The sequence below is a fragment of the Thunnus maccoyii genome, chromosome 15 (assembly GCF_910596095.1).
Source record: "Thunnus maccoyii chromosome 15, fThuMac1.1, whole genome shotgun sequence".
Classification (NCBI taxonomy): Eukaryota; Metazoa; Chordata; class Actinopteri; order Scombriformes; family Scombridae; genus Thunnus; species Thunnus maccoyii.
In genome coordinates this window covers 1,109,617-1,127,910 of record NC_056547.1, presented here as the reverse complement: position 1 = coordinate 1,127,910, position 18,294 = coordinate 1,109,617, and the positions used below count along the sequence as shown (strand labels likewise).

Here is an 18,294-nt window from a genome sequence, read left to right as displayed (position 1 = left end):
ATGGAGGCCAAAATCCACAGTGTGTCCACACAGTCATTTAAAAGTCTGTGTGAAGCTTCTATTCAGCTTCAGCAGTCTGAGTTAGTCATATCAAGTGGATATCTGACACATTTACAGTCTTTTTAGCATCAAATTCCCTCTTTGTGTTTCCGCGGACAGTGTTTCCCTGTTGAGCTGCAGGTGGAAGTATAGTAACAAAAAGAGGGACTTTGGCACTAAAAAGACTGTAACGTTGAAAGATATCTACTTGATTTGACTCATTTGGACGCTGAAGCTTCATATTAGCTTCAGATAAACTTTTAAATACATTTTTACACAGAAGGAGGACTGTGGATTTTGTCCTCCATCACTTCCATTGTAAGGTCATTATGAAGGGATCTTCTAATGGTCAGTATGAACAGGAGGAATGATTACAGCAAGAAAAACAGCTTTAATGTTCTGAGGGTAAGCTGAAGTGACTGTGAGACCAACGACAGATAGATGAGACAAACTCCAGGGATACAATGCAGAGCACTTTTATTTTTTCTTTAAAGTTCTTGGTTTGTGTGACTGTGGTTTAAGCTCTGCAAAGACAACAAAAAGTATTATCACATAAACAAACAGGTAAGCATTGACAACAGAGCCAAATATATGAATTTAAATAATGTGAGAATTGAATTAAATCAAATAATGTATAAATCTAACTCACACAACGCATGGATGGAGTCAAGAAGGAAGAACAAAGGGAGGAAGGCAGCATATACAGCCTCTTGAGTGGATTGATTAATTGCAGCTGAGGGGGGGGGGGGGGATCCTTTCAGGTAGGTGTGTTTGATTAATTGATTGTCAACTTTCAAATTAAATGTCAACTATTTTGATAATTGATTAATTGTTTGGAGTAATTTTTTAAGCTGGTTCCAGCTTCTTAAATGTGAATATTTTCTGGTTTCTTTAGTCCTCTATGACAGTAAACTGAACATCTTTGGGTTGACATTTTATAGACCAAACAACTAATCGATTCATCTAGAAAATAATCAACAGATTAATTGATAGTGGAAATGATCGTTAGCTGCAGTCCTAAAATCCTTGGCAGAGAATCTTTGCCTGACTGGTTCAGCATATTATAACAGACTGTGTGTGCGTTATCAAACCTCACTATAGCAATAAATTTACACAACAAAACTGAAAAAAAAACAATTGTCATCAAATTTAAATATGTCACATTATTGTTTTTTATTGATAAACGCTGTCACTGGCATGGGTACATTAGTTGAAGTCTGTACCCTGAGCAGACTCTCTGGAAGTCGGCAGAAAGTGCGTTTGAGGCTCCTTGTAGACTTGACGAACTGTAGATTTGGACAGACGTCGGCACTCGCAGGCTTCAGTCTGTTTAAGACATTTGGATTCAGCTGTAATACAGTATATCCAGCATGTTACCATAAGGTTCCTATAGTACTCAGCGTTTGTAACATCAGTTCATGAATATTTTTTATCTTACATTCATAATCCAGAAATGTCCATGTGGTTCCCACCTCAGCTAACTGGTCACTGAAGTGGGAGTGAAGCAGAAATTCCCAGCAGAGTCTCTCAGTTATTGCTGATTTCCAGCTGAACCAGCAGCTCTGCAGCTGCTCTCACCGACACACTTGTGGCTTTTCACCTGCGACTGCCAGGTGAATCTTTTGTCACAAACACTGCAGCTGAACTGTTTCTGTCCGGTGTGAACTGAGAAGTGATACGTCAGATTGGCCTTTTGAGAAAAGCTTTTATCACAAACAGGGCAGCTGTACGGTTTCTCTCCTGTGTGGACTGTCATGTGTTTTTTCAGACCTCCCTTTTGTGTGAAGCTTTTGTCACAATACAAGCAGCTGAACGGTTTCTCCCCCGTGTGGATTCTCATGTGATTTACTAAAGCGCTGCGCACTGCAAAACTCGTGTCACAAAATGAGCAACTGAAGGGTTTCTCTCCTGAGTGACATCTCATGTGACGAATCAAGTTTGGCCTCTGAGAAAATCTTTTACCGCAAACTGAGCAACTGTATGGTTTCTCTCCCGTGTGATATCGCATGTGTCTCCGCAGACTGTCCTTACGACCAAACTTTCTACCACATTCACAGCAGATAAAAGACTTTTTGACAGCGTTACACTTGACACCACTCACAGGAACTTCAGTATTTTCCAGAGAGTTTAAACCTGATTGAGGTTCACTGGTGTCCTTACAATCATCTTCACTGACTTCAGTCTCTGGTTCTGAAGCATCTGAAGCCTTCTCATTACTAACTGGTTGTAAATAACTATCTGGATACACGTTGCTGGCTGGTTCTGATCCTCCCACAAAGTCTCTGTTCTTCTCAGTTTGGCTTTGATGAAGCTGTGAGGGTTCTTCATCATCTTCACTCTTCTTCACTGATACAGGGGAGGATGGGATATCAACACCAACCAGCCCTTGAAGCTGCTCTCCCTCCTGACTGGTCCAGAGTTCCTCCTCTTCCTCTTTAATGTGTGGGGGCTCCTGGTCCTGCTGCTCAAAGGGAACCTCTTCTCTATTCTCCAACAGCTGCTGGACGTCTGCGGGACACTCTGAAATACAGATAAACACATTATGGTAAACCATGAGTTTGTGTTAAACCAAGCTAGATACATAACATTTTATGATTTATAGGGTAGGTTCATAATGTTTCCAGTGTGTTAAACCAGCAGTCAGGTGTCTGTAATCATTCCTCCTGTTCATACTGGATATTCAAAGATCCTTCAAATGTGCTTTCAATGGAAGTGATGGAGGCCAAAATCCACAGTGTGTCTACACAGTCATTTAAAAGTCTGTGTGAAGCTTCTATTCAGCTTCAGCAGTCTGAGTTAGTCATATCAAGTGGATATCTGACACATTTACAGTCTTTTTAGCATCAAATTCCCTCTTTGTGTTTCCTCGGACAGTGTTTCCCTGTTGAGCTGCAGGTGGAAGTATAGTAACAAAAAGAGGAACTTTGGCACTAAAAAGACTGTAACTTTGAAAGATATCTACATGATTTGACTCATTTGGACGCTGAAGCTTCATATTAGCTTCAGATAAACTTTTAAATACATTTTTGCACAGAAGGAGGACTGTGGATTTTGTCCTCCATCACTTCCATTGTAAGGTCATTATGAAGGGATCTTCTAATGGTCAGTATGAACAGGAGGAATGATTACAGCAAGAAAAACAGCTTTCCATTGAAGCAGACAGTTCAGTATAAACAGAGCTGTGTGTGTCTGATGCATGTAGGGTGTGTAATTTTCTGTCCATTGACTGCTCGTCTGTTGTGTTTTGCAGTAAAACGTCGCTGGTTAAATAAAATCTGTGTATTACTGGACGAATGTCCACTTTTATTAAAAACTGGTTGGATTTGTATGAATTATGAGATGGGATGACTTTCCATCCTGAAACCTTTTTATATCAGTGTTACTGAGCAGTAACTGACTGGTGAAGACGTGTCTTTGTCCGGTTTCACAATAGATGAAATTGTGGCAGTATTCATATTTGCAGGGAGCCTGGAAGTGTTACAACACTTTCATTTGAAATAAATTCCTGCTGAAAGTTGAATGATAATCCACTAATAAACAGTGAGTGGTGATAATGGGACAAGAAATGTAACGATGAAGAAGAAGACTGCTGCTAGTGTGCAAACATGGTTTAAGGAAGTCAAATAGTGCCAAGATGTGGAATGATCAGACACTGAGATGCAACTATCATTTGCTCACATGCGATATATAAAACATTTTGCTGAATATATATAATTATTGTTTATTAGAACACATTATCTTCCACCAAAAGGGGAAACAAATGTAGGCGGTTATACAGATTATTGGGGGATTCAGGGCTACATAAATAACATTTAACATAAATGACAATAAAAATCTCGTCCAGTGCTCCTCAGAAGTCAGAACAACACGTGTGAAACCTTGAGCTGCTGTGTTCTTTATGGAAATGTGACACATGACCTCGACACACTGACGTCGTGTCTGTTACGTTAAAGCGATTCAGGCCTTTATTCATACATGAGGCCGACCACAGCTTCCTATGTGACAAGGTGCTTGACTGAAACTGGCGATACATAATGTGGTTCGTGAAAAACAATAAATGTGAAACTATGATAATCCACAGAACACACAGGAGTTTACTGAGACACTGAAGTATCACTGTAACTATCTACATGGCAACATATCAATGGATTTAAGTAATAAATTATATTATTATTCATATTAACAGAGCGTCTGTTTCAGTTCTCTAATTCTGTATCTTCACTCTTTTATCCTGTTTCATGCTTCAGTTTCATGTGGATCACTTTATTATATGTGCCGTCTACAATTTGTTTTGTGTTCATGATTTGAACCTGTGAGTGCATGCGTGAGTCGGTCCCCATCGCTACTGTTGCTGCTGTAAAAATAGTGAAATGACTCGTTTCACTAATCAGAATTTGATCCATTCAGTCTGATAACATTTGGAGAGAGTCTAGAGGAGCCACATGATTGTTATTATTTTATTCTTCAAATCAGCAGAGAGCTAAACTGGAAGTTCGTCTCTGATGTGACGCTCTGTGGGTGCCCTTCAGCTCTGGAGAACCAATCATTGTTGGTTGACATAAAACGCATCATCACTTCTACGCCAGCGTAGGACGGTCGCCACATATGTATTTTTTTTCCCAGTATAGCGAAGCCAAGTCGGTCTGATTGGCTCTGCCCCTGATATTGTTAACCTAACCATCTCACTCCTCATGCCCAAACCAAGCAGCAACCTCCGGGGCTGAAAAATGAAGCCAATGCGGAAGTGCCAAAAACCTGCATTCTATCTAACGGCCATCAGGGGGCGACTCCACTGGCTGCTAACAGAAGTCTGAGTGTATGGAAGTCTTTGAAAAAATAAATCTACTTCTCTCTTGATTTATTACCTCAGTGAACTGTTTCCTGATGAGTTTATGATCTCAATCACTAGTTTCAAGTCTCCTTCAATACAGCATGATGTTCATTTTGTAAATCATGGCCCCATTTAGAGTAAAATAGATGATACAGCAGCGTATGCTTTAGGGCGTGACTACGATGTGATTGACAAGTCGCTACCATAGCGACAATGTTGCTTACGTGATGTAACCATTGCGTATGGGCGTAGCTGCTGCTATTTCACAGTGTTTTCAGTTCACTGAAGTTAATTGCAACATTGTGGTTGCCTAAAAACAGTCTTGTTCAGGGTTTAGTTGTAATAAAACACCCATCAATGAGTCGGATGATCAGTTTTTCCGGTGAGTACATTTTGTTTGAACGGTTTTAGGCCTGTCTTTCGCTAGCGAAAATTAGCATTAGCATTATCACTGTTAACCATAGATTGTAAATGCACCATGCTAACCAAGCTAGCAGCTAGCGCTCGTCCAAATATGGTAACTTCTGGCTCCAAAAAGCAAACATGGCGACGGTCAAATCGCTGCACTCGAGGCTTCTAAACGGCAGTTCGCAAACAAATAGTGACGTCACCATGACATCGTCCTTTTTTTCCAAACAAACCAACGAAGGTAGCCAATCAGAAGCAGAGTTAGGCAGAGTAGGGCGGGTCATTCCGTCGTCATCCTAGGAAAATATAAATGGGCCTCTGGATGTGTGAAATATAATAAGATTTACCTGGCGGTGATGGGCTTAGTCCGCATTGTGTGAACATGTTTGGCGAAGGACGTTGATTTATATGTAAAAGACCCGCACAGCAGGTTTAAAGCTGCCGGTTAATTGAATAAAATAATCGATTAATTGACAAATAGTTGCAGCTGTCATTCAACCCCTCAGTCTCCAGTTTAGACGGGCTGTACAGAGCTAATAATATCAGAGTAAACGGTGTATGGTTTGCTTAATTTTAAACTCTTAATATCTGTAGCTGTTAGTTGTTGGTTCGTATCTTTCGGCCTTGAACATGAGCTAACTGCGGCTAACAGCCTGTACGGAGGGTTTAGCTGCTAGCGTTAGCTTAGCACTGACTCCCGGCCACATTAACAGAGTATTAACACGTTTCGAGCAACATAAAGACAACAAACCTGCTTTTCGCAGCTTTTTATCGGGTTTTAAAACCTCGTCCAGCAGCCTGCGGTGTCGGCGGTGGATCTCCTCTTCATACTCGGTTATTGTTTTCTCAAAATGTCCAAATATCTCCTCCACAGCCGCAGTTAGCCGCTGCTGGACGAAAACCTTCAGACCCTGAAGGCTGCACATTTTACACACAGCTCAGAAAATACTAATACTGGCGCTTTTCTGCTGTTATTAGGAGGTGTGTAAACCAAACTCTGTTCCCACTGCAACGCCTGATCAATACACACGATTACTTCCGGGTCACGTTTCAAAACTAAAGTGATACAAAGCAGGATGCAATTTTCTTTCTTTTTCTCTAACAGTTGGTGATGCCAGTTTAAGTCTGCAGTAAATCCTGTTAGTGATTCTTTTGTTCTTCAGAAGCTGAAACCATTGACTATTTATGTTTTAAATTTTCATACACTAATTAGTTTTGGTCCACACATTAATTTACTTAAAATAATATCATTTATTTTATGGATATATTGGATGTAAACATTCTTCTGATTATTTTGGGTAACAATCTATATCTATATAAGTATATATATATATATTTGCTATATACTTTAAGTCACCAAAAAATCTGGTAAAAATGAATAGAAAAAAAATTGTATACATCTATATCTCAGTCCTTGCTTCTTTAATGTCTCTTCTTATTCATTGTTTCTCTTTTTTTTGTTTTGTTTTTTTTAAAAAAAAAAAATTCTCTTGTGTTTCAGTATAATGACACCTCCTTTGTTTTTTATTTGTTTGTTGCAGCATCATTTGCACCATTGTTAATTAAATTCTATCACTTATTTTATATATTTATTTCTTGTCTTATTCTGTATATTTCCCTTGTGCTTAATTTTAAAAAATCTAAATAAAAGTTGATGACAGACCTGAACCTGCCCACTCAGAACAACAGAAAACATCTTTTTTCCCATTTAAGAGTCTAAAATAAATATACCACTAGTGTGCAGTGGTGGAAGAAGTACTCAGATCTTTTACTTCAGCAAAAGTACAACACAGCAATGTAAAAATACTTCATTACAAAAAAAAAAATCCTGCATGAAAAATCCTACTTTTCGATCCCCTCCAGACATGTAATGAGACATAAAAATACTCTGCTTGGAACAACAATAATGTAGGTATCTACTCCTCCCTCGTTAAAAAATCTAACATCTATAAATATGCAAATATATTTAATCTCATACGTTTTCCTGCTGGACACAAGATGTCTCCTTCACTGCAAAGTCCGTTCTCAGTGTTTGTGTAAGTTGCAAATTGGACGATGATTGTCTCCAGATTTTCAGTGAGTTCAGAGAAACTTTCTACTTTTCAACAGATGAATGTGAAAACAAACTCTGCTCATTAATCATTCTGCACAGAGAAGAAGAACAAACATCCATCCAACCATCACATGAGTGAGAGGGGACTTAAGTAAAAGTACATAAGTATTATGAGCTTGATGTAGTTAAAGTATTGCAGTAAAAGTACATAAGTATTATGAGCTTGATGTAGTTAAAGTATTGCAGTAAAAGTACATAAGTATTATGAGCTTGATGTAGTTAAAGTATTGCAGTAAAAGTACATAAGTATTATGAGCTTGATGTAGTTAAAGTATTGCAGTAAAAGTACATAAGTATTATGAGCTTGATGTAGTTAAAGTATTGCAGTAAAAGTACATAAGTATTATGAGCTTGATGTAGTTAAAGTATTGCAGTAAAAGTACATAAGTATTATGAGCTTGATGTAGTTAAAGTATTGCAGTAAAAGTAGTGGTTTGGTCCCTCTGACTGATATATTATTATATATGACATCATTAGATTATTAATAGTGAAGCATCAGTGTTAGAGCAGCATGTTACTGTTGTAGCTGCTGGAGGTGGAGCTAGTTTACACTACTTTATATACAGTTAGCTAGTTTAGTCCAGTGGTTCCCAACCTAGGGGTCGGGCCCCTCCAAAGGGTCAGCAGATAAATCTGAGGGGTGGTGAGATGATTAATGGGAGAGGAAAGAAGAAAAAACAAAGTTCTGATACACAAATCTGTTTCAGTTTTTGGACTTTTTCTCTAATCTTTGATTTTTGCTGAAATATTGGATCATTTGAACATTTATTGAAATGAAAGCATGTGAGAAGTTTAGAGGGAAAAATCACTATTTGGTGGAGCTGTTAACAACTCATAGACATGTGAAATGTGACCCCGACTACACACTGCTTTTTGTAAGACGTCAAAAGCCAAAAAGGTTGGAAACCACTGGTTTCATCTTTAACAATGTGTTGTATTTTAAAAGCTTGTTATATTATCCATTGTGTCAAATCTTCATCTGAAAAGTAACTAAAGCTGTCAAATAAATGTAGTGGAGTAGAAAGTACAATATTTCCCTCTGAAACGTAGAAAGTAGCATCACATGGAAATACTCAAGTAAAGTACAAGTACCTCAAAACTGTACTTAAGTACAGTACTTGAGTAAATGTACTTAGATACTTTCCACCACTGAAAGTCTGTATTTGTACACTTTTATCACTGGTGATATTTTGGACACAGATTGATCATGTTTTTTTATTTAGATAAGAAATGTATTTTATTGCTGTGTATACTGTTGATCTGGGAAACATCATGTTGTGCAGCATCTTTGGGTCTGCTGTATGTACAAAGTTGCAGTTCCAGTAACAAAAGTTCCCCTTTGTGTTTCCGTGCTGAGCTGCTGGAGATTCAACCAAACTCAAGAGTGCAAAGTTCATTTACTGCTTCTCACCGACGCACTTGTGTTTTTTCAGCTGTTTACGCCAACTGAATCTTTGGTCACAAACACTGCAACTGAAACGTTTCTCCCCGGTGTGGACCACCATGTGCTGTCCCATATTTCCCTTTTCTCGAAATCGTTTACCACAAACTGGGCAACAAAACGGTTTCTCTCCTGTATGACACCTCATGTGTCTCAGCAGAGAGTCCTTATAGCCGAATACTTTATCACACCGAGAGCAGGGGAAGGTTTTCTTAGTGTTACATCCTGTATCGATTACAGGGACTTCAGTACTTTTTATAGAGTTTAAACCTGACTGAGGTTGTGTTTGGCTCTGATGAAGCTGTGAGGACTCACCGACGCAGTGGTGGATTTTGAGCTGATAATGCCAACTGAACATTTTGTCACAAACGCTGCAGTTCAATCGTTTCTCTCCCGTGTGGATTCTCATGTGTCTCAGTAATTGTCTCCTCCATGAAAAACTTTTCTTGCAAATAGAGCAGCTGAAAGGCTTTTCTCCCGTGTGACATCTCAGATGTTCCCTCAGATGCGTCTTTCGACCAAATGCTTTCCCGCACTCAGAGCAACTAAATGGTTTCTTGCCATTATTTAGTCCCACATCACTCACAGGGAAGACAGTTCCAGGTGAGGAACGGTGTGAAGCTTTGCCAACAGAATCAGGTTGTAAATGTCTGGCTGGTTCTGATCCTCCACAGTCGTCTCCATCAGCTTCTGTTTCCATCTGTTCAGTTGAGCTGCTGGCTGGAGGTTCTGCCTCTCTGTTCTCCTCAGTTTGGCTGAGATGAAGCTGTGAGGATTCACCGACACATTTGTGGTTTTTGAGCTGATAATGCCAAGCGAATCTTTGGTCACAAACACCGCAACTTAACGGTTTCTCCCCCGTGTGACGTGCCATGTGGTGTGTCAGATGTACCTTTTGTATAAATCTTTTACCACAAACTGAACAACTGAACGGTTTCTCTCCTGTGTGAATTCTCATGTGCGTCTTCAGGTTTGAGTTTTGGCTGAATCTTTTACCGCACTCAGAGCAGCAGAATGGTTTCTCACCAGTGTTACAGCCATTATTTTTCAGAAAGTTTAAAACTGACTGAGGTTCGCTGGTCTCCCTCCAATCATCTTCCTTGACTTTAGTCTCAAGTTCAAAAGATTCATGAGTCTTGTCATCACTAACTGGTTGTAAATGTTTATCTGGTTCTGATCCTCCACAGTCCTCTCCATCAGCTTCTGTTTTCATCTGTTCAGTTTGTCTTTGATGAAGCTGTGAGGACTGAGGTTTCTCTTCATCATCTTCACTCGTCATAGGAACAAGAGTGAGTGTAAATGTGGTGATATCAGCCTCCTCTAGTCCGTGAAGCTGCTCTCCCTCCTGACTGGTCCAGAGTTCCTCCTGTTCCTCTTTAATGTGTGGGGGCTCTGGGTCCTGCTGCTCAGGGGGAACCTCCTCTTTTCTGATAATCAGTTTGCAGACATCTGAAGGTAAAACACAGACATGCAGTCATTCGTATAATTGTTACACATCCATTGTTCAATGATGCTTTAATGAAGCATTTGCCAATAGAAGAGGTTCATTAGAACAATCTGTCATCTTCTGCTTTGCCCTGAGTCTTCAGTGCACCAGAGGAAAATAAAAGACTAGTAAAAAGAAGTGGAGGTTTGGATATACACTCCTGAAACACTCCTGACTTCCCTTGAGAGTCTGCAGGTATGCTAGCAGTGCAGTATTAGACACAGCAGTGTTTCATGCTTAAAATAAACATCTGATACAACTTTGTCCTGACGATGGCAATAAAGATACGACCTTTTACTTCCAGAATCAGAAGCGCTTGAATCAGATCCCCGTGCAACTCTGACGCGGTGAAAAGGCCCTCGCTGGAGCCAGCGCGTAGTTTGTCTGATTTGTATTACCATGGAAACATGGTGGTGCAACATGGCGGCCTCCACGGAAGAGGACGCGCTCCTCCCTGTGTAGCTATAAAGGGCTCTGTAATGGCAATTTTTCATTTTTCGATGTCCTTTCTTTTCCTGTTTTTCCCGTTTGCCATTAATACACAGGTAGGTTCGGTTAGAAGTGAGTCCGTTAGCTGCTGTTTAGTTTGTTGTTTTATTGAAGTCTTTGTACATGTCATGAACATATCGGGTTTCTGTCAGCTGTAGTGTGCATCTGTTACCGGTCTGGTAAGAACTCTATGTGCTCCACCTGCCTGTGCCTCCCGTTTCCTGTCACCTACGCCCCGACATATACAACCCTGTGCATCTAATGACCGCCACCCAGTGTCCAAAATAATACTGCAAGTTATAACTAAACCAATGAAATGCCAACAATCAACATAAATGGCTCCTACAGGCTCATTCTATGATAATGAAAACACAATGATTCTTATTTTCAGATGATTTCTGCCAAGTCTGTTCCACTAGACGCCACCTTTAATGTGCTTATTAGGCTACATTCATTTTTTAACAAATGTAAGTAGCTTAGTTCACATATCTACGTAAGAGATATGATATAAAACAGCAACAGTCCTTCATAAAGGAGTTTTAATCTCAAGTTAACTGTCAGTATGATTCTCAGGAGTGATTCTGAGACGTTTGATGTTCATAATAATACAAACTGCAGACATGTGTTGGGCTTTTATTTTGAAGACAACAAATACTGAGCATCCGGCCTCCGTCTGAATGTCTGACGCAGCTGCCGCGGAGAGCTAACTGTTAGCCTTTCACTGATCAATAAGCAGATATGCAGGCAGCTTGTTTGACAGCGTGTTTAAAGTGAGGTCGGAGAGCAGAGCTGAAGGTTTGACTGAGGTCAGCGGAGTCAGAATGAAGCACAAACAGCTTCTACAGACCTGCTCTGGTCGTTTCCGGCTTCACCTGCAGCTGCAGCAGTCTGCGCTGCCGATCGATCTCCTCCTCGTACTCTGCTATCGATCTCTCAAACAGGAGAATGATCTCCTCGGCAGCAGCAGTCAGCCGCTGCTTCACCGACGCGCTCAGCATTTGGACTTTAGACATTCTTGCAGAGCGGAAGTGTGAACCGAGCTCCTCCTCCTCTTCCTGCCGCTCCTCGCGCTCTGTGTGACGGCTGCAGCCTCTTCTTTCCCCCCGCTGCCTGCAAACATCCACCTCCACCTGCTGACAAATAAATAAATACCATCAAACTAAGGACGTTGTCCCGTGTGTATTAAACGGATATATAGACAGTGGTGGAAAGTAGAGAAGTTACTCAAATGTAGTTTTGAGGTACTTATACACGAGTATTTCTATTTGATGCTACTTTCACTGATGATTTAAATGATGACAGAGATATTTATGTGTTGTAAACTATATACTCAGACCAGTTAGTGTGTTCTGTCAATATAAAATGTCTCTGTATGCAGCTCATAGTGGTTTATAATGATGCTGTGAGGTTGCTGCTCTCAGGTGTTCCTACAAGTGGCGAAATAACCTACATATGAGCTTTTTGTAGTTTTATCTGGTCTGTCTTGTCATTTTTCTTTTTACATGCTATGGACCCTGTTGTGATTCTGAAATAAAGTTTGAATTGAATTGAATGATACTTCCCCTCCACTGTATTTCAGAGGGAGATGTTGTACTTTCTACTCCTCTGCAGTTCAGTAAATGTACTCAGTTACTTCCCATCAGCTTCCTGGTGGCAAAAGATTCGTCTACACGACACAAATCTGAAAAGTCACATGATGATTCATATAGGAGAGAAACCTGTCAGTTGTTCTGAGTGTGGTGAAACATTTGTTACATCTATAGAAGCAGATAAAATGTCAGACAAGAGAAAAACCTTTCAACTGTTCAGTTTGTAAGAACGCCGACGAGTTTACGTTGTCAAGTTTGAGTTTTTGAGAATTAAGTTTAAAGATTCAAATTCTGCTTTTTCTGGTTTTCTGTTACTGAAGTCGGATGTTAAACAGAGTCAAAGTTCCAAAACCTGAGTTGATCGTATGCAGAAATGCTGCCTGCAAGTCAAAAGTCAGGGCTTCAACCTGCTCTGAACACTTTGTTTGCAGTGACCTTTACTTCCTCATCCAACTGATGTCAGATTGTTTACATGTCCAGATATTTTCTAACACAGTTGTTCATCTTTTGTACTGATGATTCAACCAGGACACTCACATCACACCATCACATACACAAGAGACAAGAAAAGACAAATGATGAAGACTAAATGATGGGGAACCAGATCTAAAACCTCAGGAGATGACACTGAAAGCCAGGGAAGCAGAGCAGTTCCAGGATGGGTCCTGATCTAGCAAGAGATGCCCGAGAGACAAGAGAGGACAAGAGGAGAAAACAGGGAGAGAAGAGACGGGCACACAGCTCAGACACTCGCTCGTGGAACAAAGCAGTTTATAAAGCCACTGAACGTTAGTTTAGTTTAGGACTGGAGTTCACCAGATGTGTTTGTCTGTTACTTTTGTGTGGGTCCCTGCCCATGTTGGAATCGATAGGAATGAGAAGGTGGATAAAGCAGCAAAAAGGGCTTTGAAGAGTGAGTTATCTTCTGTTTAAAACTTAAAGAGAAGGGGGAAGATCTCATCAGATAAACACTGGTTACTAATGATTCAATGTGGTTAATTATTTTCTAAGAACTTTGAGAAGAAACATGATCCTCAACTCTATCTGATGAGGAAGGCTGCCAGGTGTGGCTGGAAGCTTCAGAAACCATGAAGTACACTTACTCAGGTACTGCACTTAATTACAGTTTTGAGGTACTTGTACTTTACTTGAGTATTTCCATGTGATGCTACTTTCTACATTTCAGAGGGAAATATTGTACTTTCTACTCCACTACATTTATTTGACAGCTTTAGTTACTTTTCAGATGAAGATTTGACACAATGGATAATATAACAAGCTTTTAAAATACAACACATTGTTGAAGATGAAACCAGTGGTTTCCAACCTTTTTGGCTTTTGACGTCTTACAAAAAGCAGTGTGTAGTCGGGGTCACATTTCACATGTCTATGAGTTGTTAACAGCTCCACCAAATAGTGATTTTTCCCTCTAAACTTCTCACATGCTTTCATTTCAATAAATGTTCAAATGATCCAATATTTCAGCAAAAATCAAAGATTAGAGAAAAAGTCCAAAAACTGAAAACAGATTTGTGTATCAGAACTTTGTTTTTTCTTCTTTCCTCTCCCATTAATCATCTCACCACCCCTCAGATTTATCTGCTGACCCTTTGGAGGGGCCCGACCCCTAGGTTGGGAACCACTGGACTAAACTAGCTAACTGTATATAAAGTAGTGTAAACTAGCTCCACCTCCAGCAGCTACAACAGTAACATGCTGCTCTAACACTGATGCTTCACTATTAATAATCTAATGATGTCATATATAATAATATATCAGTCAGAGGGACCAAACCACTACTTTTACTGCAATACTTTAACTACATCAAGCTCATAATACTTATGTACTTTTACTGCAATACTTTAACTACATCAAGCTCATAATACTTATGTACTTTTACTGCAATACTTTAACTACATCAAGCTCATAATACTTATGTACTTTTACTGCAATACTTTAACTACATCAAGCTCATAATACTTATGTACTTTTACTGCAATACTTTAACTACATCAAGCTCATAATACTTATGTACTTTTACTGTAGTAGGATTTTTCATGCAGGACTTATTAGCTTGTTTTGAATGACAACAAAAGGAAATATAAAAGACATAAATATGATTTCATTGACAGGCTTATAAGTGGATTTTGATTGTTTTTTTTGTCCAGCTACAAGAATTCACTCTCAGTTTTCTGAATAATGAAACAAGATACTGTTTGATGTTCAATGTGAATATTTAAAATATATTTTTGGTGTGAAAAGCCTCTAAAGAAACGAGGGTTTGTGTTTGATGCTTCTTCAGTTGATTGAAAACAAACCTCTCAGCATCAACAGATTGACTTCAATGTAAAAAAAACAACAACTTTAAACTAATTTAATAACCTGCTTCGCTCTGTCAGCAGTCTGTCGAAGAACAAACCTGATTTCTCTTTTGTTGTGATAATATTCTGTGTGTGTGTGTGTGTGTGTGTGTGTGTGTGTGTGTGTGTGTGTGTGTTAGCTGCTGTAATTAATGTGTCTTATCTCTGAGCGCTGGATGCTGGGAGCTAAATGCCATCCTGTCCCTCTGATCCATGTCGATAAGCTCCGTCTGTCTGATCACCGCTGAAATGAAAGGTTCTCTGAATCAGAAGCAGCTCGGCTCTGATTGGACGATCACACGGCTCAGCTGGTGGAAACACACAGCTGGAGGTCTGCTGGCGAACCAGAGGGACAGATAAAATTCAATAAAATGGCTTCCTTCACAAGGAACACCAGGATGAATATACACAACAGACAGAAAAGAATATATTAAAAATATGACAATAATAATAATAATAATAATAATAATAATAATAATAATAATAATAATAATAACAATAACTTCCTAAAGATATGATAAAATTAATCAAAATGAACTGAATTCCAAAGTTTAAAAAAGAAAAGAAACACAAAACAGACTAACCGGCCCGCTAACTGCTAAATAACCTGCTAACGTACCTGCTAACAGCTAATCAACCTGCTAACTGCTAAATAACCTGCTAACGTACCTGCTAACAGCTAATCAACCTGCTAACTGCTAAATAACCTGCTAACGTAACTGCTAACATCTAATCAACCTGCTAACTGCTAAATAACCTGCTAACATACCTGCTAACAGCTAATCAACCTGCTAACTGCTAAATAACCTGCTAACATACCTGCTAACAGCTAATCAACCTGCTAACTGCTAAATAACCTGCTAACGTAACTGCTAACATCTAATCAACCTGCTAACTGCTAAATAACCTGCTAATGTAACTGCTAACAGCTAATCAACCTGCTAACTGTTAAATAACCAAACAGCTAATCAACCCGCTACTAAATAACCTACTAACATACCTGCTAACAGCTAATCAACCTGCTAACTGCTAAATAACCTGCTAACATACCTGCTAACATCTAATCAACCTGCTAACTGCTAAATAACCTGCTAACGTACCTGCTAACAGCTAATCAACCTGCTAACTGCTAAATAACCTGCTAACATACCCACTAACGGCTAATCAACCTGCTAACTGCTAAATAACCTGCTAGCTTACCTGCTAACGGCTAATCAACCTGCTAACTGCTGAATAACCTGCTAACTTACCTGCTAACAGCTAATCAACCTGCTAACTGCTAAATAACCTGCTAACTTACCTGCTAACAGCTAATCAACCTGCTAACTGCTGAATAACCTGCTAACTTACCTGCTAACAGCTAATCAACCTGCTAACTGCTAAATAACCTGCTAACTTACCTGCTAACAGCTAATCAACCTGCTAACTGCTAAATAACCTGCTAACATACCTGCTAACATCTAATCAACCTGCTAACTGCTAAATAACCTGCTAACGTACCTGCTAACAGCTAATCAACCTGCTAACTGCTAAATAACCTGCTAACGTACCTGCTAACAGCTAATCAACCTGCTAACTGCTAAATAACCTGCTAACTTACCTGCTAACAGCTAATCAACCTGCTAACTGCTAAATAACCTGCTAACTTACCTGCTAACCACTAATCAACCAGCTAGCTGCTAATGAAGCTACTAACGGATCTGCAAACTGACTTTCTGGAACTGTGGACCCTGCAGCTGCTGTCGGACATCAGTTTTAAATGAAGGTTTGATTGGAAGGTGGCGGCGTCAGGTCTTTTTTAGGAGAGTTTGTGTCGAGTGACAAGGCCTCGAGGCTGATCAGCCTCACCGGGGGTTTAATCAGGGATGACTGATCGACCAACGATGATTGATTGGGGAAGTCTTTGACCTGTCTTGTGTTTCTGTGTTTATGTCTTTGCTCTGCGAAAAACATTTTCAGATCGGTGCTGTTACAGGAAACTCCTCAGAGCCTCTTCTAAAAGTTAGAAATGACTGAAACATGTTGCTTCAAGCTTCAAACCATCAGCAGCAGCTGCTTCTCTGCATGTTGAGCTTTGATATCAGGAGGAAAACAAACACCAATCATCAGAGATCTGCAGGATGTTTGGTGAATTAGTGTAATGTGGGACACTAAGCTCAAATGCATCTATCTCCTCTTCTAACAAATGCTAATGAACAGGGCCGCTGTCAAATTAAACGGGGGATAAAAGGATATAAATGTTACTGATTATAATCAGATTGTGTTTATAAAGGGGTAATTGTGGGACAATTTTTGCAATTTATACTTCAGCAATATATTTTTATATGAAGCCAACAAATATCCGCATCCAATACCATTCTGGGAAGTGTTTTCTACTCATATCAGAAAAGAGAACACAGATTTCACACTCGGGGAAGAAATGGCAAATATAAAAGTGTTCCTTGTGCCAAATTGTCCCAGATTATGTGTCTTTCCTGATGTGGGGGACTCACTGGGGGGCCGAAAGGTCTAAATCACATTGATTCATACAATAAAACATCTCTGGTCAATAACATAATGTATTATATTATGTATTAATATTAGTAATAATATAATTTGCAATCTGCCTAAAATAAGTCAGAAAATGAAGCATTACAATGAATAACTATTGTACATTTAATGTGTCTGTCCCACATTAGTAAAACCAGTTGTCCCACTTATAAAACCTCATTTTCTAAAGTGGGACAATGAAAAATTGACTGAAATAAAAAATAATGAAACCATATATATTTCACTATATTATAGCATATTGTGATGCATGAATATGCCTGATTTTACACAGAGGTGTCTTATCTTGTGTGATATTCAGTCGCTGATGTCCTTCGTTGTGGATCAGAAACGTTTATTTACTTTAAATAACTTACTGTTAAAGTAACTAAACCATTGTGACGGATATTTATAGACAGCGTTCAGGATTTAGCTGGACAGCAGGAATGATTTAAGACATATAAACATACGCTGCTTTGGATAATAATTTGAGTCTGATCTGTTTTTTCCATAAAAAGTACAATTAGCTCATAAATAAATCCTTCATCTGCTCCTTCTCGCTTATTAAAAATCCAGAATCTCTGAATCTGTAAACATTTCTGATCTGTGAAGTTTTCCTGCTGGACTCCAGATGTTTCCTCCTTCACTGTAAAGTTCATCCTCAGTGTTTGTGCAACTGGAGGCTTCAAGTTTCCACATCGCACTAGTGTCAGCCGCATACTGGACCACGATTGGCTCCGATCTCGTTATGATGTCATGAAATCGGTTGACATGTGACTGACGCTGAGCTGTTGGAGGATCAGCTGGTTCTGACACGGAAAGCTGTGAGCTTCACTCTGACAGGAAACAAAACCAGCTGCAGGCTGATAATTAAACTCTTACAGGAAAAATCCAGTTAGCTTCATGTTTTAGCCCATTAACAAATGCTGGATACTTTACATTAGACAGGACGTTGTTTAAGAAAACGAACCACGTTGGAGCTCTGAAACACACTCTTTGATCCAATAGTTCA

At 39.4% G+C, this 18,294-nt stretch overlaps 2 protein-coding genes across 4 annotated transcripts; both read right to left on the bottom strand.

Annotated features, from left to right (window-relative positions):
- Positions 1 to 1,187: 1,187 nt before the first annotated feature.
- LOC121913189 (zinc finger protein 250-like) lies at positions 1,188 to 6,447 on the bottom strand. Of its 3 annotated transcripts, none has more exons than XR_006100233.1 (3): positions 6,030 to 6,447; positions 1,478 to 2,559; positions 1,188 to 1,388 (listed from the first exon to the last, which is right to left on the bottom strand). XR_006100233.1 is itself a non-coding variant. In XM_042435891.1 (2 exons), the coding sequence occupies exons 1-2, from the start codon at positions 6,202 to 6,204 to the stop codon at positions 1,571 to 1,573; spliced, it is 1,164 nt and encodes a 387-aa protein (XP_042291825.1). In that variant the 5' UTR covers positions 6,205 to 6,447; the 3' UTR covers positions 1,188 to 1,570. The 3 variants fall into 3 exon arrangements, 1 of the variants encoding a protein (XP_042291825.1); XR_006100234.1 differs by having other exon boundaries at positions 1,188 to 1,365; XM_042435891.1 differs by having other exon boundaries at positions 1,188 to 2,559.
- Positions 6,448 to 8,591: 2,144 nt separating this feature from the next.
- LOC121913161 (gastrula zinc finger protein XlCGF57.1-like) lies at positions 8,592 to 12,918 on the bottom strand. Its single transcript, XM_042435842.1, has 2 exons — positions 11,655 to 12,918; positions 8,592 to 10,281 (listed from the first exon to the last, which is right to left on the bottom strand). Exons 1-2 carry the CDS (start codon positions 11,818 to 11,820, stop codon positions 8,789 to 8,791), a joined length of 1,659 nt encoding a protein of 552 aa, XP_042291776.1. The 5' UTR covers positions 11,821 to 12,918; the 3' UTR covers positions 8,592 to 8,788.
- Between the last annotated feature and the right edge of the window lie 5,376 nt (positions 12,919 to 18,294).

Bases quoted from the DNA above. Each gene is read 5' to 3' on its own strand.
- LOC121913161 (XM_042435842.1), bottom strand. From the start codon at position 11,820: ATGTCTAAAGTCCAAATGCTGAGCGCGTCGGTGAAGCAGCGGCTGACT. The intron at 10,282-11,654 runs GTCTGTAGAAGC...TTTTACCTTCAG, and splicing joins GCCGGAAACGACCAGAGCAG to ATGTCTGCAAACTGATTATC.
- LOC121913189 (XM_042435891.1), bottom strand. From the start codon at position 6,204: ATGTGCAGCCTTCAGGGTCTGAAGGTTTTCGTCCAGCAGCGGCTAACT. The intron at 2,560-6,029 runs GTTTGTTGTCTT...TCTGTATTTCAG, and splicing joins TAAAAAGCTGCGAAAAGCAG to AGTGTCCCGCAGACGTCCAG.